At 40.0% G+C, this 21,284-nt stretch overlaps 2 protein-coding genes across 3 annotated transcripts in view; one reads left to right on the top strand and one right to left on the bottom strand.

The window, feature by feature from the left end:
• Positions 1 to 2,473: 2,473 nt before the first annotated feature.
• On the bottom strand, positions 2,474 to 4,946 carry adma (adrenomedullin a). Its single transcript, XM_037454738.2, has 4 exons — positions 4,831 to 4,946; positions 4,125 to 4,227; positions 3,866 to 3,991; positions 2,474 to 3,717 (listed from the first exon to the last, which is right to left on the bottom strand). The coding sequence occupies exons 2-4, from the start codon at positions 4,217 to 4,219 to the stop codon at positions 3,438 to 3,440; spliced, it is 501 nt and encodes a 166-aa protein (XP_037310635.2). The 5' UTR covers positions 4,220 to 4,227; positions 4,831 to 4,946; the 3' UTR covers positions 2,474 to 3,437.
• Positions 4,947 to 7,665: 2,719 nt separating this feature from the next.
• sbf2 (SET binding factor 2) overlaps positions 7,666 to 21,284 on the top strand; it is a 64,120-nt gene continuing 50,501 nt past the window's right edge. For both annotated transcript variants that reach the window (XM_037485993.2, XM_037485984.2), the window contains exons 1-2: positions 7,666 to 7,810; positions 15,176 to 15,261. In XM_037485993.2, coding sequence (XP_037341890.2) covers positions 7,756 to 7,810; positions 15,176 to 15,261 — 141 coding nt within the window. In that variant the 5' untranslated portion in view covers positions 7,666 to 7,755. The remainder of the gene's footprint in view (positions 7,811 to 15,175; positions 15,262 to 21,284) is intronic.

The raw sequence follows: 21,284 nt of genomic DNA, 5'->3' as shown, positions 1-21,284 counted from the left end.
CTTAACTCTTTCAGTGCTGCAGCAGAGTGCAAGCACATCCGAATAAACGCAGATGTCAGAAATGATGGCCATTTGCAACGATTTATTTTTCAAGTAATAATGGGTGTTGTAATTATGCTGAAAATGGAGCGTTTCCCTAATCTCTTCCTTCCGTCTAAGAAACTAATCATATCCTCTTTTGTATGTCTTGGACATTTAACTTAAATGAAAAATGGACAGTTTTCACTTGGAAGACGAAATTGCTTGAAAATTTGAAACTCTAAAAATTAAAGTCCCTAAAGAACATTCATTTCACACGGACAGACCTCACCAGTGTCCGTCATGGCAACAGTCGGTGTCTCTATCATTGCACGCATTTTGTGTGTGATAAAAAGAAACCCCAACTCACGGTTCTTTGCCTCACTTTTACCTTGGATCTCTGGTGGAGTCTCGCAGTGATATCACAGCACTGCTTTGCCAAGTAAAATGAGCTGGCTTGCCTTAAAGCAAAGGTGAACTCCTCACACAGCCTTGGAATAAAGCCCATATAAACTGCTGTGGTCATAAGCAGCAGGGGGGCCACTGTCCCTGATTTAACCCAACAGTGTTTGATATTACAAGGCTAATCCTGTCAGCTCACGCTATCAGGGTACTTTTAGAGTGTGCCTTTGTGGATGAATCTTCCAGTATCCTTTTAGTAGTACACTGACGGTTTAAAGATCTAGATCCAGCCTGTTTATTTTTAGAATTCTGGTACTATAGTGAAACACAACGTGAGGAATGTGATTTTGTGGAGAAACTAAATTCCCATGAAATATGTGGAAAACAAAGTAAATTAATGAGCCACTAGATGGCCTATTTGCTTTATTTTAATTGGCCTCATGCCATTCATTAAATTATGGCACTGTTGTTGTGCTGTCAGTGTTCATAAGCTGCTGTTATATTCAAGCCACACACTTGACATCATGAATAAATCAAATACAATCTATATCACAAAGAAAAACTGAAGCACTTCAACAGGTTCAAAGCAAATACAAAAATAAAACAAGAGCTCAAGCATGCTCACACTCCAATGTTAAATTCTTAACCATTTGTTAGGAATAAAGTTACCCACACACCCGCACAATCTGAAAATATGAAAAAATATTTATCTTTGCAGTATTTTGATTACACAAAAGCAATCTTTGAAATACATATTCACTATTGCATTGTGGAAGTAGGGGGTCTTTGTTTAAAAGGTACCCATTCTCACAATCACCATTCTGTGTGATTTGCTGGGCGTAAGGGAAAGAAGTTAAATGATGAAATGATGTGCCTAATTGTATGAATAATGCCAAGAACAACCCTATACCCAAATTTAGCAGTATTACCCTTCATATCTCACTAGATGGCACCCTTGAACAAGCAATGAAAGTTCTGACCATTACTTGCTTGATATAACCTGCTAAAAATAATATTACAAAGGCTGTAATTTACTTTTTCAGTGAATTAACATAACTCAACTCCAACACAGACATTTACATTAAATCCAGCCACATGCCTGTTTTTCATATTCTTTATGTTTTTACTTAGAATTGCTTAAAAAAGTATGAGGATTTTGCAAAAGGATAAGATACCACTTCTGGACTACCCTCAGTGGGTCCTCGTGGTGCATCAATCTTGTTCGCCCGACATTTACTCCAATACATTACATTACATTGTCATTTAGCTGATGCTTTGATCCAAAGCGACTTACATTAAGTGTGTTTCAACCACAGGGAAAAAAACTCAAAGAACAAGAAACAAGGAAGTGCAATTTCATTAAATAAGCCGAATTACAACTTGTTACAGTTAAGAGCCATTATAAGTACAATTTAAGTGCTTAAGTACTTAAATTATGGTACAAGTGGCTTTTGCCCATATTGACTCTTGCATTGTGAGATTATTCTGAATAATAAAAAAAAACAATACAGCCCAAATCTGATATATATAAAGAAATTAGGGGGGTGAATCTGAACTCCCAAAAAACATGAAAGTCTGGACAATATATCAAGTGAAGAGGTCTGCAGCTCTTTGGTCTCAGTCTTGGGGGTCTGCTTATATTTCAAGGTCACCATCAGTGCTTGGTTGGAGCTGTTTCTGTGATGCCCTTCCAGGAATGTAAGACCGGAACCCCCTGCATTGGCTTCTTGTGTCCCAAACATCTACCATTAAAAGCAGATGGACGCTCCAGTATCTTCTGATGGGTTTAGGGCTGCTGTGTGGTGTGGGGTGAGCCGACAAATATAAGCTGAACCAAGCAGGAATGCGCCCTTTTTTGAGGGGGAGCGTCATAACTGGGGGAATGTAGTGAGAGGAGGGGAGGCTCTAATGAGACCCTGTAATCACTTAACAGGGACCAGGTGCTGGGTGTCTTGCTGTAGCGGTGCACGTCCAGACAATAGAACGCCACTTTCTGTTGACAAGAACCATGAGCAAAGGAGGTCTGGACAAGGTTTAGATTTTGTATGCAAAATGTTTATTGAATAACAATGTTATTGCTTTGACACAAATGAAATAGAACACATTTTCAAATATATTATATATATATGTATATATATATATACATATATATATATAACACATACCCTATTACCACAGTTTGCAAAGGAACAATGACAAATAGCTACAATGCCCATATATATAATTCTTACTGTACAAAAATAATCTGCATAAGTACTTTAATGTAACCTTTATACACTATTTAAATAAAGGAATTCATGTATACATATACCTGCAATAAAAACAAATATAGATTGCACATGTTTTGTACAAAAATAACAATTTCAAGTATATTTCAATCCATCGTGGACTGGCACATATCTCACAAAATCAAAAGACATTTCCCTTATACAGTGTCCAAAACGTTATATAAACTCAACAACACAAATGTGAGCTCTCTAACCTATCTTCCTGTTTGGCATTGTGATGAAGATGTGTTTTCCTGATGATTCATTTGACATTAAGTCCAAATGGAAAAGTGCAGACAAGTACTGGCAGTTTGGAACACGGTGGTATAATCCTGAGAGGATAGCACTTATCAAAGTCCTGGCCTTGAGGAAGAAATGTGTATGGTCCCAGAATGACAGAAGAGAGTTCCCTCTTAATGCCAGAGGATGTGTCCACTTTGCCAAGTCTTAGCACTCTTCGTTTCCCTCTGCCAAGCGAAGTGCAGCACCTGTAGTTCACCTCACGCTGTGCCATCCAGTGTCTTTGCGCCAGCTGGAGTTGTTTTGGGCGCTGCGCTGCGCCGCACGGACTCAGCCCTTTGAGAGAGAGACTGGGTGCAGCCAGTCGCGCTCTGACTCAGTTCTCATGCCGTGAAAAAAAATGTGCTGGGATATACTTGGCAAAAGTTTAAGGCATTTCGAGAATTTCTAGAACAGAGGGGGACACTGACTCCCTCACTTCGGTTCCCAACTCCTCTTCCCAGGATCCGCTCATGTCCGTCTGAGGAGAGCCTCGAGCTTGTGAACTTGTGAGTCACTCGCGCTCCACACGGGCCTCAGCCTGCCCTGCTCCAGCCTCAGTGTGACTCTGCGCGCTGGGAGGGATCGACGCCTCCGGCCGTATCCCTGTGCGCTCATTTTGTCAGCCGGGGCACTGCCAATCTTCCGCTTGTTGCTGAGCTGGTGCAGGCTATGCGCGAGGTCGTGCACTATGCAGGTGCCAAGGGAGCAGCCGTGCTTAGACCGCTTGGTTCGGACGTGGATGTCAGCGCTGCAGGACAGAGGGAGAAGAAGAGGACGTTAATCTCTGCTGTGTAGTTGTTAAGTATATTGAGTATTCTCTGCTTGGATTCAATAATCCTTTTTTTTATGACACACCATTGTGTGATGGTTCGAGATTGCAATGGTTAATGTCTTACCTGGAAAGTGGCAGCCTGGAATCCCTGATATCTTCTGGTCTGACAAAGTACTCAGATTCTGCTGTCTTCTCTACTGATACACTGTCAAGATCCCGTCCCAATCTGCTCCCGAGCCACATGCTTAGTCTGAGAGAGGGAAAACCATATGATTCATTAGTCTTAGGCAGATCATTCAGCCTACAGCTGTCACAGACTTGACAAACCGTCAGATCTTATGTATGACATTTTGATTGACTGAATTACTCCTCAGTGAGCGCACCTTTTTTTCAACTCCGGATTCACTTGAAGTTCCACACAGTGTGCTACTGTCGCCAGCAGACAGCAGGAGAGACACAACTGGAAGAGCAATTGCATTTTGACTCCTGTGGAGAGTAGAGAAAACATGTGTTAGTTATGTAGTTATGCTATAAATTGATATTTAACTTCATGAATTTCCCCTTGTCCCTCAGTGCATGTAAAACTCCCTCATACAGTATTCCAATATGTGCCACAGTGGTACTGGCTTACACAAGGGTCCAAAAGCCAAGTTATTTGCACTTATCATTCATTTATTTAGAAAGTTAAGCTAAGGTCAGATTTTTGCTCCATTAAGTAAACCTACAACCATGCTTTGGGCCGCCGGCCAATAACGCGAAGGACAGTCTACCAATGCGGGGTCCAAAATAGACTCGGTCCACAAGTCAGACAAAAAACGAAGTTCTATTCAACGCGGTTATCTGATAACTGAAGAACAAAGCAAATCGAATGCAACTAATAAACAATATATGATGTAGTGCCTCTGGCAGATGCTTGGAGGCAATTACTTCACAGACAACTACGTTGAAAGCTGAACTGCTTATATAACCCGACAGATAACCTGTCCTTGTCCCTACACGTGCCTCGACCTCTAAAAAGCAAGGTTTGAGCCATCAGCTGGTTGCAGAGCACATCACAGCAACATTTTTGTCAAAAGAAAATGCACATACCTTTAATTCTCTGAAACAGTTCAGATGGATGAGAAAGCTCAGTCAGCTGTAAGAGAATACTCCACAAGTTTCTTGAAATTGCCACTAGTTCTGTCAGGGAGCCGTGTCACTCTGCTAATAGCTCCAACACACCGGACAGGGAGCCTTTATACAGGAGGTGGGAGGGGCTCACAACTGACACACACGGCCTCTCATCCTTTTACCCCACCCCATCCAGCACCCTACTGCTGTGCTGCTGCTCACGTAGAAGAACATCACAACAAAGAAAACAAAGTAAAAAAACTAAATAGAAGTTAGAATGATAAAGGAAAATAGTTTGAGTGAGCGCACACATGCTGTGTATTCGGATTTTACTTTTTCTTTCACTCAGTCAAAAAAAATCCTTCTGTTTTTTGTTCTTCATTTTATTATGTGGATAAAAAGGGCAACAAATAGATGTACATCAGTTGTATAAGTGCGATAATATCTAAATACAACGTGTTCATCCCAGCGGACTGCTTTCTACAGGGCGGAGCTATTACAAGAGTAAGTAATCACAGAAAGTTTGAACATTCGTCTTGTGATGGTTCAAGTTTAAAGTCAGTTAGTTTATAGTTTTTGTCGTCGTTCCTTTTAATTTAACTGGCTAATTGTATGAAATAGAATTGCACGGAATAGGATTGTTTCCATAGTCTGCTTTTCAGGGCACTCCCTTACACAGCGAAGTTCCTTTCTTCCAAGCTTTGCAAGTACACTGGATGATGAATTTGGATGGATGATTGGATGGAAAAAGACAAGCATTGAGTAAATGATTGAATATAGTAAGTGTGCCAAACTGTAAACAGAATATATTCAATATATCTGTTTGTACAAGGCAAATATTTGACCCTGGACACCACCATTTATTTTGATATTTGGATAAATGCTAAATGGAATTTTACAATGTGTCTCAGAATATATCTAGAGCCATGGTCACTTCAACTTCAACAACAATCTAAGACACTGAACAATATTGGCTTAGACATATTTTTTTAAAATATTCCGACTAAATGTATGAATTACAATTAATATGACTTACATTTTTGCCAGAGGAATGCATAACCAAGAATATAATGGAGATTAACAAGAGAGGGATGGTCGCTTTACGGAGTTCACGTTGTTTTTAATCACAGCCTTCAGCTAAATAACATAAATCGTTCCGTGTCAGAGTCGGGCATATTAAGATATTACCTATACTTCATAGGTAATATCTATGTGATATGTGATAACGAAATATTTAAATTGTTCACCCCTTCGGTGTAGGAAATTTTGTAAGTACCAGAGAAAAAACATAACATTTTACTAGAGCAGAAATTCCACTGCAGGAAAGTCCACAAGGTATGGGCTCAATTTGTGCTTTTTAGACGCTCTATGTAATGTGTAATTTTAGATTTTTGTTTCGGTTTCAAAAAAAGGGGAAAAACTTTCCCCTGGGTTCTTTCAACATCCTTCTAGAAATACTTAACACTTGACATTCCACTCTGGTTAATCAGCATTCTATAATCCATATCGTATTGTTTTCTTTCTGAATGTATTTTTATCCCATGCGACCTGACTCAAAGACTACATAAATGTTAAACACATGTGCAGTAAAACCAGCGAATGTTTTGCAAGCACTTTGTAATAATGATTGCCTGTGGCAGATAAGTAATCCTCTTTGTTTACTTTACAACAGGAGATTGTGCAATCATGACAACCAAATTCTGCCGTTGCTCTTTGGCTCCTTATATAGAAATCCTTTGTTTGTCCTCTGTGAAGTGGCTTTCGTAGGATGACATGTTTCTTTATGTTGACCTTGCATTCTCATGAGCAGGTATGTGTGAGTTGCCAGGCGTGCCAGAAAAACAAGTGTGTCGACCACAAAAGGACAATTTTGACAGGTGAATCATAATTGTTACAAACACTTGTATGCAACCACTTGGTATGCATTTCTTAATGTTTTGAAACTGGTTCAACTATTTGACCCACCTCTTTGACCCACCTCTCCATATATCATCCGTTCACTAGCATACAAAAACAGTTAATAGGATGAATAGAAAGACAAAAAAGGCAAAGAAAACTAATTACAGAGGAGAAAGTGGATTTGGTTGCAATTCCAAGCGTTTTGGGGTTTCTCTTACACACATTAGCTGGTACTACGGATACTGATTTCCCTGTGACGGATTTTTATACATTTTAATAATTTACACTAAACACAAGTTTTGTCAAAACTCAATCATATTAAGATTGAAAGATTTTTTAATTTTTTAAATATAAAATATTTTAAAACACAAACAATTGCCTTAGACAGTACCATTAATGCTTTTTTTAAATGATCGGTTTTAACCTATTGGGACTCACCAGAAGATTCAATTATTGAACAGTTGCGTTCAAAAGTGCACACAAATACATGAGTCCAAGAATAACCTCTGATCATTTTAATGTTGCAACTGGAGCAGCTTGGCCATGTTATCAGTATTCTTTTGCACCGTTGGCACATTTGACAAGATTTCGGGATCAGTTGTTATTCCATAAATGTATCTGTAATAAATGTAAATGTATTCCATTTTCCACCTCTGTGGGTGTTATTTAAATGATTCTCTGCGACATAAGGAATCTCCAGTAAATCAATCACTGATGAGAAGTTTTCCACCGCCGATACGTTTGTCTCACTCACAGTACATTTCAGTATTAACCTGGTGCTTCTTCCTTTCCTGGTTAAAAAAGGTGGGGACTCCAAAAGTTTGGACCTGAAAGACCCTCTGTTGGCACACAGTGCTGTATTTGTAAACTTGAGGGCCCACGCCCATAGATTTCTCCCTCTCCGGGGCGCATGCGCAGTGACACTCCTTCTGTCAAACATGGCTGTGCTTTGGAAGCAGGAAAAATGCTGAATTGTGTTGGTGTTACTCGGGAAAAGCAGCAGACATGGCGAGATTTGCTGACTATTTTATCGTCGTGGGATACGACCAGGAGAAAGCTGGTGAGTTTTGACGGAGGTGGAGGCTCGCAGATTGGTTTTGTGTCCAGGCCGTCAGTCAGTGTGTGATGATGTTGATGCTAGATAGCTCCTCGCTTAGCTCCCCGTTAGCCGTCCAGCTATCACGCAACCCTGGAAACACTATCTGTGGGGGCGGAGGGGGGGGGGGGGGTTCTTCTCACTAACCGGCCAGATAGCAAAAAAAAAAAGGAGAAATCCTACGGCTTGCATGTGTTTAAAGAACAAGGACACGCCGCCAGTGGATGTTTACACACGACAGGCTGCTTTATTTGACTTGGATCAATCGAAAGTTTTCATGGATTCAAAATGTGTCACATCCTGTCCCTGCTGAGCGAGCTCCTGTCAGGGTTAACTTCCAGCTAATGGGACACGCGCAGAATCATTTTCACAAAAGATCATTTAAACATGATGTATATGATGTATATGTTTTGATCACACAAACGAGGTCGGCATTGGGAGCTGCTGTTTGGATCAATCGTTTGTATTTGTATTTCCTAGTTTTGTTGGCTGTTGTTGTTGCTTCTTGTTCTGTCCTGCAAGCTCTGTTTTGGCTCTATCCCCTCCTCCCCCTCTGCGGCCATACTTGTCTTTAACTTGCTGTGATTTATACATTTCCTCTTTTTTTTGCCGGAAGTGTTGTCATGTTTCTTTAATTTTGGGCGGAACGTCATGGAGCTTCCCGGAAAAGTCAGTCCTTGTGCTCATCCCCTTCTCCCTCTGCACTGTTGTTTTGCTCTGAGAGCTCCCGGTGCTTCCTTCCTCACATGCTGGGCCTCAGGTGAGGCCTCCAAAGGGTCTTCATCCGAGAAATACGTATTGCACCCATTTCCAAGCACTCATGGATAAGTAGAGAAAAACCCCTTTGGCACTGCATGTAATGTTGAGCGCTCACACATTCCCGTGTGATAAATGACATTTTGGTAAATACTTCCAGGTCCTGGAATCGCTGTAATTTATCGTCAACTGTCACGTCATGAGGATCCAAGTTATTCCTTAAGCCTGCCGTGAGCGAACAAACCAAAGGTCCTAGATTCAGTGGCGTCCATCCAGCGCAGCTGAATCCTCTTAGACACCATTGCTCGCAGAGGACAATAGGTAAACCGTGTCCTTGGTCAGCTCTGTGCGAATGCATTTTGTGTCCTAACATGGACAAAATGTTCCTGGCGTCACCAGAAGGGACTGAACGTATTTTGCATTCAGTCAAATCTCACCACAAGACTCCGGGCACATGAGTCCAGTGAATTAGCCGCAGCTGATTGTTACGATGAAGTCGCTTTGCCTAGAAAGCCAGCCATAAAAGTCTTCCATCCGAGATTGTGGTTGATTAGGGCGCTGCGACGGGCTTATGTCTTACCCACATGTCAGCCACTCCCTACTGCAGAGAGGCCGTTGTCTTTAAGGGGAAGGGATTCCTTTTCTCAGAAATATAAAATCAAAATGACTTTTGGATTTTAAAAAAACCCGAAAATGAATAACAACTGCTTATTTCTCAAACTATTCAGAGCTCTGCATCGTTGGTTCAACCAGTCTGCTCACAGTAATATGTACCTGACCGTCTAGACAAAAGCTTTCCCCGCCCACCTTCGTTGTTAATACAAACCAGGGACTCTTACCTGGCTTTAGTTGCACTGGCCTGACTCACTTGTCATTGATAGATTACTGTGGATGGCACTTTTGGAAATAACGCTAAGCATGCCATATTTTGAGTGTATACTGTGACCAATAAATCCCTCCCCTATTAAGTCTCCATGCCTTTTAAATAAACACAAATTGTATTTGTTAGCATAATAAATTAAGGAATGATGGTGAAAAATGTTAAGCTTTCAAGTATTGCTTTCAAAGTAGGGCCTTGGCTGATGTTGGAGTCACAGTGTAAAATAATAGTGTTTGACGAAGCTTCCTCCATGGGGACTGTAAAGATCGTTGCTAAAGAGCCTAGATAGCAAACAAGAATTATTTGTATTCCCTTACAGTTGCATGATCTGGTTTCATTGACTAGCTTACATTGGCCTTTTCTTTGCAAAACTTTTAACCAATATTCCAATCGATCGAGGTGATACAAAGGAAAAATAGCATAAGTAGGTTAATTTATCGTTGTTGACCTTTAAAATCTATCGCACGGATGCTCTTTGTCATTACAGTGCATCTCGTGGGTGAAAATGAAAACATGGTGAGGAGTATGATGAAAGAGAACATGAGCTTAGACCCAGATTCAAGTAAACTGATCAGTCTGCTTCCCTGGGGGCCAGTGCCACGAGCCACATACCGTGGAACTATTTTCATGAATAATGTTGGTTTAGATGGATGCAGTCTGTGTTGAATCTGCACTTGGTCCGTTATTTTCCTTTTTGCCGGGTGGACGCCGTCTCTCCTCTCTCTGCCTGGCATACTGTCTGCCATAAATTTGAATTTGATGAGTGAAAAGAATGAATTTTCCTATCTGCTTTTCTCTAACAGTTTATTGGATGGATGTCATCCCCTATTGAATCAAACTGATTTTGAAATGTGTTGCAGCGATACAATTCCCAAACTGTATTTGTGTCTTTTATGGTCTTCATTTTACTCTTCTGGACTCTGAGAACATCTTGCGTAACGATTCTGCAAGAAACAAAAACAATACTTTTGGGAACAAAATATTTCCTTCGGCAGATTCCTTTTGGCTGCGAGTTTCGGTAGAAATGCAAGGATTTAAGCTATATGGGGTAATTCTTTTCATCACGTAATGAAACCAACAGCAGAGATATTGTCAAATTACAGAGCGAGAATAAAAAAAATGACGTAACATGGTTGGCATGGTCTGTTGCCTTTTGACATATACATCACCTATTTGTTTTTAAAGCTGTGTGGATGATCTACGTGAAGTTGGAAAATGAATTGCCTTTCCTAGCATAGGGTGAAAAAGTTGTCTAAATATGAGGTGAATTTTAACCCACTCAATACAACTAGAGCATTGATAACCCTGAATCACCTCCAAGCAAGCTCAATGGTCATTTCAAAATGCATATTAATAAGAAGGCATGTCTGTTTTGGGTCAGAACCATCAAAGCTACGGTTTCTTCCAGAGCGGTCACTATTTTCACCACATTCCGGGCTATGAAGTGATTTCAGGCTTGTGTCCTCTAAACCAGCTGATGTTCATAGTTTCATTTACTGAATCCTTTTATTAACTGAATCCTTTTGATTAACTTCATGAGCTGTTTTTCTCAAGATCACACATTGGCTGGCTTCAGGCTGACTTCTGAGCTCACAATGGTCTCTCCATTTCAGGGAAATGCCTGCACAGCTGCATTTTACTGACTACATGAAATGTTGTGCTTTTACTTACAGCATTGATATTTTTCTATTGCAACATGAAATTACATTTTTTTTTTTTTAAACCCAGAAAGTCCTGAATAGTCATTATGTTTAGTTGTAATAAACAGTTGGCTGGGATTGACTCCGGCCCCCCCGCGACCCTGTATGAAGGAAAAGCAGTTATGGATGGATGGATGAATATGTTCGGAGTTTTAGGGGGGATTTCCTTTTTAAACTCAGCTCTAAATAGTGGAGTCCAGTGAATTATGTTTAGTTGTTGGATGGGAAAGGGAATAAACCGAAATCTGTGAACCTTTTTTCCAGAGCAACCTGTGTGCACATCTAGGCTAAATCAGGTCAAGTCAACTCCACTGGTGGCCTTTCCATATATGGTCAAATGAGCATTTGGATGATTTAATTAACTGAAACAGCCAGAAGATAAATCAAGGAGATTAATGAAAGCCAAGAGGAGAACTATCTGCTATTATTAATACAACTTTTCTGTGGTTTCCACTTATTATTGACACTATGCTAAACCACACAACTCAGTTATGAATAACTTAAGTTCTTTCAGTCTTTCCAAGTCATATATTTGTATGTGCATTAACTTTACTTGAAGTAACAGTCCCTGTGGGGTTGGTAATACAACGATGAACTATAATATAAAGTCTTAAATATTAATATAACAATGTGACTTACACTGACAGGTCAGTATTGCTTTTGTTACTACTGGTTCACCTTGAGAAATGAAGAGTAATATTATTTTTATCTTCAATGACTTAATGCTGATGTGTGTAGTTTTTGTTGTAACTTTAAAAATTAGACTTTGAAATGACCCAAACTTGATATGATTGAGGGGATGACCTGTATTCTTAGAGCGCCACTTCTCAGCTGTCACTTTGTCTGACAGACCTGGCTCTGCTGTGTATATGGTGAATGTACTGTATGTAGCTTGTGTAATCAGCCCTTGGATATTGACCAGATGACCACACGGTCTCCACACCACTAAACTAACAAGGACTCCAAACAGGAGGTGCAACCAACGTACAGGACATCCATGAAAAGGCTCGGGTCGATTTCTAGTCTATATGTTATTTTTGTGTAAAAACATGAATTGAATTTCCCTAGCAAACTACTCAGAATTGTTATGAAACTATTACATGTCATCAAGTAAATCATTGTTATTTTTGGGGTTTGTACAATGCAATAACAAATTACTAATACAATTGGAATATTCTGTATCTGACTTTCATTTATTAATAGTTGTGTTTTATTAGCTCTCTCATAAACTAGAACTGACCACAACGCTCAGTGAGAATTTGTGGGTATCATGGCATCAGATAAAAAGTGCCAACCACTGGTACATCTAGTTTTTATCCCATAACAGCTCCCAGCACACTAACAGCAGATAATTATTGAGAGGAAGCCTATGCACATAAATGTTTCATAAAAGCTGTCACGCGTTTATAACGGACTCATTAACGGGGTTAGCCTAACATTTCATACTTTGTTGTTGTTCTTGATGCAGATTCGCCTGAAGCCATTTGATATAAAGACCGACTCATCTTCCCATTCAATTTAGGAAAAGAAAGTGTTTCTAAACTTTCTACAGTACTTTGTGTGTGTATATATATAAATATTTTTTCCATTTATATATTGTATTTCATGACAAAGCTGAAAAACACTACAATGAGTCCAGCTGTACCACACACAGGTTGTGCTGCAAAGATGATGGAAATCAGCCAAGCTCTTAAACATGCACACGCGTGCCGTGGGCTGGGACGGGCTTTTGTTGTTAAAATAGTTTCTGCCAAAAAAGGGAAAAAAAATAGTTATTTTGGAATCCACCTCTCTCACATTTTGCGAGCGGATGTTCAAATTAGCATGTACTCATAGGCCTGGCTTCTATTATCCTCATGACGGGGCTCTTTATAGTTATCAGGGGGATAGTATTTGAAAGCACGGCTTGTTTTAATACAAGAGTGCAGCCTTGTGGAATGTGAGGAATTCTGTCATTTATGTTCATCCACTTTTTGAAAATGTATACTTGTGAGCATTTGATTTGAATTAAATGAGCTGTAAAGACCGTAAGACACGAAAAACCTGGTGTTCTTTTAGCACCAGTGTGTCTGGACGCGCTGTGTTCGCCTCGATGGGTAAACAAAAGTAAAAGTAAAAATCGTCCACGTTCTATTCAAATTGGACATTTCCCCCCCATACTAAAACCGGAGCCTCATCACGATTCATTGGTTCGTCTCATGGACACAGCTTTGTGAAGTCTTGGCCAAATTGTGACACAAGGGCTTCAGGAGCAGTCTGATAAGTAGTTAGCTGAGTCAGGGCATTTACCTGTGCTTAGATTCGACTCCCCACAGACAACACAATGACATACGTATACAAAGGATATACCAAAAGCTTTAAGGAAATCATTAGAATTGTAAATGGCCACCCGGGATCTCCTCAAATGGTGATGCTGGTAACGACGGGCAAGAGAAAACAACCATTAAAACTAGATGTGTTCCTCGTGGTATGTGGCGATGAGCGTCGACGTTAGTCCAGCTTTGCAGCGGCTCTTTCAAAGGCACACGTGCACACACTTTGGTAGCCTCACATGCTACCGGAGCGCCGCTAGCCCAGCTTCAGCACAGGTACACGCACATAAATTGTCTCAAAGAGCCATGATGTGCAAATGACTGTCAAAGCACCGCGGGCCTTCCTGTCTTGACCTAACAGATGCTTGTCATAGTTTGATAGCTTTGACAAGTACTGCAGGAATGTCCTCACGGTCTGATGCGATACACATTTTCTTAGCAGCCTTGCTAGTGTTACAGTAAGCCTGTTTTTATTGGAGGTCTTTTATGGTGAAGAGGAAAAGTTGATGGTAGCGATTGATGACACACATGAGAGATATGGGAATGTCCGTTTGGCTTTTCCTGAACAACATAGCAGTTTGACATAGACCAGAGTTCATCTCTATTTTGTGTCATTCCAGTTTTTACTCTCTGAGTTGAAGCAAAACTTGTTTTGCAGATGGTAAAATCATTTAAATTTTAAATATTGATATTAACAAATGATTGAGATTCTAAAAATCGGAAAACCATCTGCAGCATGTGTGAATCTTCAACAAAGTTGGGATTTACCCAGCATGCTTTGATTTAGGAATTTGTGATTGACATTAACGGGAAAAATATTATTCACATAACATAAACATTTTCCAAGAAACGGGCCACAATTAATTAATTTCAGTCTCTTACTTGCTTAATAGAACTTTCTTCATTGGCTGTTAAATAGAAAACCTGTCCTCGCTTCCAAAGAAGGACTCAAAGTGTCAAATAACGTTGTGATGAAGTAATGGAGTCCGATAATATAGTGTGACAAAGAGCGTATTGTGAAACCGATCTTGGAAATGCTTTTTTGGCACATAAAATGAAGATTCTTTTATTCTTAAATTAGATGTGTTTTCTATTTATTAGCTTTCCAGATTGCTAAACAAAAATGTGCTAGTCATATATCAACTCCTAAATACATATTGTACTATGATTGCACTCATGCTGACATGAGTTATTTCATCCAATTTTGCAAGACCTGAGGGAAATCTATGAGAGAGCTCTATTGCTGGTAAAGCTTTTGATGGCTTTCACCTGCTATAGATGGGTACCAGCTGTCTAAGTACTACACACACTGTTACGTACTGTAGTGGTGTATAGCTCTGGATTACATTATGTATTGTACATACATACCTCCCATCTCATCCTGAATTATTTTTGTGTCCAAAATAAACTGAATTTGCACTGATTTTATGAATAATACAACTTTGCTATTTTTTGATAACGTGCTGAAATGCCAGGAAGCAACAGTGGTTTTGGAAGCATTATTCTTTTTTTGCAGGAATTGGGTAGGAAATTGTAAATGTGTGCAAGTAACGTAGCGGTTGGATGCATTGCCATTAGTTCTTACCAAAACAACACCGCAAATCCCTGCTGGGGCATAAAAAAAATGAAAAACATGCAAAGTTATCTTCACTGACAGATCTTTGTGTCTTTTTATCTGCAGATTCAGGGGAGGGATGTGGAAAGATCATTCAGCGATTCCCCAAGAAGGACTGGGAGGGAACGGCGTTCCCTCAGGGAGTGGAAATGGTGAGTGATAACGTCCTCCTACAAATAAAAAATAATAAAAAAAACCTAAATGTAACATAACTGTTACCGTCTGGGAATTTAAATTACACTCTTCAGAGATGCACAAAAGGCATTTTGTCATGATTTGATGTAGAAATCCATTTTTCAAATTGGGAAATCTAGTTAGTCCCCTTGTCTTTTAACCTTCTTACACTTTACCAGCTTCCTGATGTTTTCTACATTAAATTGGATTCATAAGTCTCATAATATTTCTGCGGCCTTTTCAGTGTCACAATAAGACGGATTATGACGCAGGGAATTTTCATGTTTTGAAAACATATTTGCCCTTTTGGAGCTTTGGCAGCAGATATTTCCTGTTATTGATAAATTCCTAATGAATGTTGACTCAAACGTTGTTTGAGATGCTTAACAAATTCCTTAATTGGGAACCAGAAAACCTTTTACATAATGTCCAGCCTACTATCAGGAACATGCTGCTTCTCAGCAGGGGGTCTGTGACAGGGGTCTGGTATCCTTATATGGACAATACAATAGATGGACAAATATGTGCTTATCATGACTGGGAAACACTGTCTATCTCTAGGGCAACGTTAGCAGTTAACAGCATTAAACTAATCTGTTTTTGGCTTGTTTTAATTGGGTCGTTATAATCAGCCATAATGACTCGGCAGAGAGATTTTCTGGCAGTCCACAAGAAGGACAACTTCAAAATGACTCCCAACACACTACTTGACTGTTTGTTTGAATGTAGTAGCAAGCTCATGCTTTTGGAATACTTACCTTTTTCTGCTCTTTTCAAAATGTCGTTAAAGACAGATGCAGGGAAGATTTATACGATCCGTGGCAACAGATGATTTTAAAAGCTGTGGAAAATTTTAAGTGTCCTGTTATTTCAGTGTTGTTCTGGTTTGGTCAAGCTCCTATAAGGAATGTAATATAGGAGCCAAGTGATACAGGTGTAAAGGCCAACATGTTGGGTAACATGGGTAAAATACCTATATCTATCTATAAATGCACAGAGCTAATCATAACAACAGGTGTTCACCATCAACACATGTTTATACAAGGTCATTTAATAATCTTAATTTTTCAACAGTATTAGTAGATGTAGATGTTCAACATTAATTAATCTGGACAGTGTCAAAGCGCTATACATCTAATACAAACAGTATTTTACCTTGACCCTCGGTTAGGGTCTTCATTGAGGACATTATTAGGCACAAATAGACATATTTTGAGTGGCGTACTGGCGTCTTGCTGTGAACTCAATGATTAGGTTGAAGGCCATCAGTGATACAATGTTGTTGTTGAGTTACTGCTTAGAGATAAATGAAAGTGAAAGATTTTTTGTTAATATGTGGTGGAAACCCTCACGCTGGTATTTAACCTTTCAGTGACTGAGAGATGCGCCGGTATGGCTCCACTCTTTCAGCATCGTCCCTCAAGTACCCTGCTTTCATAGAGTTAAAAATAGAAACGCCGCCGCAAGTTTAGCTAAATTTATTAGCTCAATGCTTCCAGATGTCATTGTGGACGTGCATACCATTTTCTTTCGTGCTAGTGTGTGTGTGTGTGTGTGTGTGCAATTTTTGTATTCCATCTTGCTGAAGTGATCCCCCAATTCTTCTTCATCATGTCCCAGATAGACTGGAATTGAGACATACTGCAATGTCCAGTCCAATGTGCACAGTAATCACACGGCACGATGGTCATTGAAGGCTGTAAGCCAAGGCTGAAACACGGGACGCATTCAATGATAGAGATAGGAGAGATTTTTGGATAAAATGTCGAACAAGATTCAGCTGCAGTTTTCTCTGTTCAAAAATGCTCAGAAGACTTAGAACGGGAAAGAAGGGCTGTTCCAGAAATTTCCTACAAAGTGTTGTGTGACAAACTTTGTTCTAGAACCAAATGACGGAAATTCCAGCTTTGAAGCTTTAATGAAGATACCATAGTGTTTAACAGACCCACTAAGCAATTTGCATTTTGGCTCTGTTTCTGGCTGGAATGTAGACCATTATTATTTGCAGATTTTCTCTGGTCCATGAAAAAGAAAATGACTCATTTACAAACACTAAAGAAACACATCTGTCGAAAACAGGGGATGGAGCTGTGCACGAAAAGCATTTTGTGGTCACAACAGGCCCCCAGCAAACTAAATAACCACAGATGAGGAATGCACCCAGAAAAAAGCGTTTACAACTTGTGCTAGGAAAAATGTGTTTCTAATCTTTTCAGGCAAGTGATGATGATAGGAACCAGCTCAAATCCTCATCTGTTACGGATAAGCCGGGTCGGTGTATGGAGTTCACAAAGTCCCGCGTAGAATACATTTCAATCACCTCTCCCTCATGTACGAAGACGCTGCACTCATGATATACTGTAGACCGTCTTGACTTTACTTGATGAAGTAAATAGATGGATTTTACGTTTCAGAAAAAATTCCACCTAATTGGAAATCTATTGGTGACGTGTAGCACATTTGATACATCACGTCTATTAAATGTACTTTAGAATGTATTTACATGACAGGAAAGGTAAACGTTTAAGTGGCAAAAGATACATATTTTTAAATTAAGTTTTAATTTTTAAATTAAAAAAAGATTTTAAAATAACAGAAAATGCTGCACAATTAGGTGTAAATCATTAATTTACTCATCACTGATATGGTGCTCGTTAGTCTTGTTCCCTGGGAGCGATTATTATGTCGATCATGTGACTGACCGAAGTTTGTTTTACCAAAACAAATAACAAATATAGAAATGGGCTGTTTGAAATGTATTAATAGATTTAGAGGATTTAACATTTAACATTGTGATACCCTTCATTGCTGGACAGTCTCAAAGGAGTCTTACTTTTCAATTTCAAGAAGAGATGTTTGTGCTTGCTTGTAGAAAAGAAATCTAGTTTCTGAAAGTTGACAGCTTATATTCTGTTACTTACATTTTACGGCAAACAGATTGTAGCAACAACAAGAAAAGAGGCACACAAACACCCAAGTGATTCCTGGAACGACTTGGGTGTTTGGTGTTGGCTTGTTTAACAGCAAGCACCATTTGTTAAATGCTGGGAGTTTGTGAATGTTCATAACATCCGCTGTTTTTTGTCAACATGGATTGGTATCAAATGAAGATTAGCCAGCAGTAGACTCTTCCCCTCTTATTCCGTTCTCCCTCATTTGCTCATGTTTCTTTAAGGCAACGTTTTCTGTATTAATTGCAGGTACGGGGTCCAAATTGTAAGGCAACCAATGCATCTTTAGAAAAAAAACAAAAAAAATGTTATCAGTCAAATTATTGAACTGTCTTTTTGGCAAATGGAAAGGTGTGTTGAGAATGAGTTATACTTAAAATACAATCAAGAAAGGTGCATCGACTTGTCTGAATTGCTATATTGTGCCCCCCCCAACCAAGTCCCCGACGTCCTCTCAATTCTTTGACTTCATTTTCTTCTCACGCTCAGCTGTTCTAACATCAGAAGTGGTCTCTTGTGGTTTATTATAAAAAGTGTGTGTATGTATGCGTAAGTATACGCATACACCGTGTGCGTGTGGTGGGTGAGGAGTGATGTCTTCACGCCGATGCCCGAGAGTTCATACACATTCCAAAGCAACGCAAAGTTCAGTGTTCAACACGAGGGTCAGTCCTTTGCACGGGTCCTGTGGTCTACGCTCCGTTTCCGCACGCTTTCCTGCTGTCGCCACAACACTCACGTGCCCCAACAAACAAAAGTTCTCACATTCTAGATCTTTAAATCTGACCTTACATTTTGGGGAATTTGATTGGAGGAGCTCCCCGCCAATCGGCTCTGCTAATGCGTAGGACAAAGGCAGAGTGTTCAGTAAGAGGACCGGTATCAAAACAGGAAGTCAAATATGGGAAGCTACTTTTATACCACAAATCACTTTGCACCAGGCAAAAAGTAACAGTTGTTTTGTCTGTAGGTCAAACACAACAAGATGTACTAAAGTGTCATTGTTGGTTCTGACAACCTTTTATTGGCAATTTTCACTATTTTTAGAATGTTGATTGTTGTTGGCACAGACGTGAACTTGGGTTTGATGGCAGTTTAATGTTAAATCATTACACTACATGTCATTTAGCTGACGCTTTTAGCCAAAGCGACTTACAATAAGTGCATTAGACTGGACCCGATCCATTCACAGCATGGTACGTGAGCACCAATGTTTTGAACTGGATGCTGGCAGCCACTGAAGAGAGCGGAGGAGTGGAGCAGTGTGGGAGAATTTCGGAAGGTTAAAGAACAGTCGAGCTGCTGCATTCTGGATGAGTTGCAGAAGTCGAGTGGCGGCAGCAGGGAGACCTGCCAGGAGAGAGGTACAATAGTCAAGGCGGGAAATGACAAGAGCCTGGATCAGTACCTGTGCTGCCTTCTGAGTGAGAAGTGGTCGTATTCTCCTGATGTTGTAGAGCGTGTACCTACAGGATGGTGTTGTCGCTGTGATGTTGGGAGTCAGGGAGAGTTGGCTGTCAAGTGTCACTCCGAGGTTCCTAGCAGTCAGACTGAGCAGTCGGTTAACACGGAGTTGCCAAAGTTAACGGTCCGGTCCTGGGTTGGAGAATCTTTTCCGAGAAAGAGAAGTAGTTCGGTCTTGATCTTCAGGTGGTGAGCGCACATCCGCTGAGAGATGTCAGTCAGACATGCAGAGATCCGTGCCGCCACCTGAGTGTCCGAGTCGGGGAAGGAGAGAATTAGTTGGATGTCATCGGCATAGCTGTGATAGGAGAAACCACGTGAGCCAATGACGGGGCCGAGAGAGTTGGTGTAGATAAAATGTTGATGTTCTTGTTTTTAGTTTGAAGGCAACCTCACCTTTTTTTATAAGCTTTTATTGTTTACTAGCAGGTGTTTGATAGGGTAAAAAGTGAGAATATTATACTAATATTCAGAACGCTGTCTAAGTCTCACATGTTGGGTCGTAGGGTGTGTAATAGTAATCCTGTACTGGTCCAGTCCAGCGCACTGTATGCAATGTGGGTTTTGGTTCCACTGAGTCACGCCACTAGTGCCACAGCCTTCTTCAGTTTTCCCTTTTAATCAAAAGCCATTACAGTGAAAAATGTTCTTCAAAATCCATTTTGGTCTCATCAGCTAATTAGATGTTGTATCTTGGTGGTTTGGAAAAGTAAAGCTACATGTTTTGGAGTGTGTTTGCTTGTCCATCACGTTAGAATGATGTGGCTTCAACTTTCTCTTCTCTCTCTTCTCTACACAGCTCTGTCCTTAACCACATTGATATAGTCTGACCCCACTAACTGCCAAGATGGTGGTCAGTGGTAAACCCAACTTTAGTCTTCGAAACAGGCTTCCAAAGCAACAGGCGGTCAGGCGCTACCCCTGTACTTCAATCTCTGATTTCAAGGAGGAAAATATTATTGTTCATGATTCTCTTAAACTTCCCGAAATGTTCAGTTTCATGGATTTTGTCGCCCCTGATGTGATTCCTGTTTCTCTTTTTTAATGAAATGACCATTTAAAAGTCTGCAGGTTGTGGGCTGAACCGAGTTATAGGAAGGATGCTATTGTAGGTTTTCCAATATCAGATTCATTTTTATTAATCTATAATGGGCATTGGAGAGTCTGTTCTCAGATGATTGCAATAATATATGCATATGATCTGTTTGAAGGATATTTGTTTCTCTCCAGTTGTTTATTCACTTGTTTGCTTAGGCCTTCTTCCAATTCACTCTGCTGAACAGCAATGCAAGAGTCCCCCGACCGATAATATAAGCAGGCTTATGAAAGGCTAGATGTTAACAAAAAGAAACCAGGGCTATTAAGAGTATGATTAATGTAATCTGTTTTCTGTTTGTAGAAGGAAATATTGTAATTACAAAGGTCTATTGCACCACACAAAAGACCAACACTATATGTCATACCATCTTAAACTCGTACTTGCATACAATAAATTGTAGACATGAGATTGTAAAGAATTACATCTTGTAGCCCAAGTTTCTCTGATCAAGGAATTTTAACTGACTTGGCCAGACTGTAAACATTTG

This window comes from Pungitius pungitius, chromosome 4, assembly GCF_949316345.1.
Source record: "Pungitius pungitius chromosome 4, fPunPun2.1, whole genome shotgun sequence".
NCBI classification, from domain to species: domain Eukaryota; kingdom Metazoa; phylum Chordata; class Actinopteri; order Perciformes; family Gasterosteidae; genus Pungitius; species Pungitius pungitius.
This window is presented reverse-complemented; position numbering and strand designations above follow the sequence as displayed.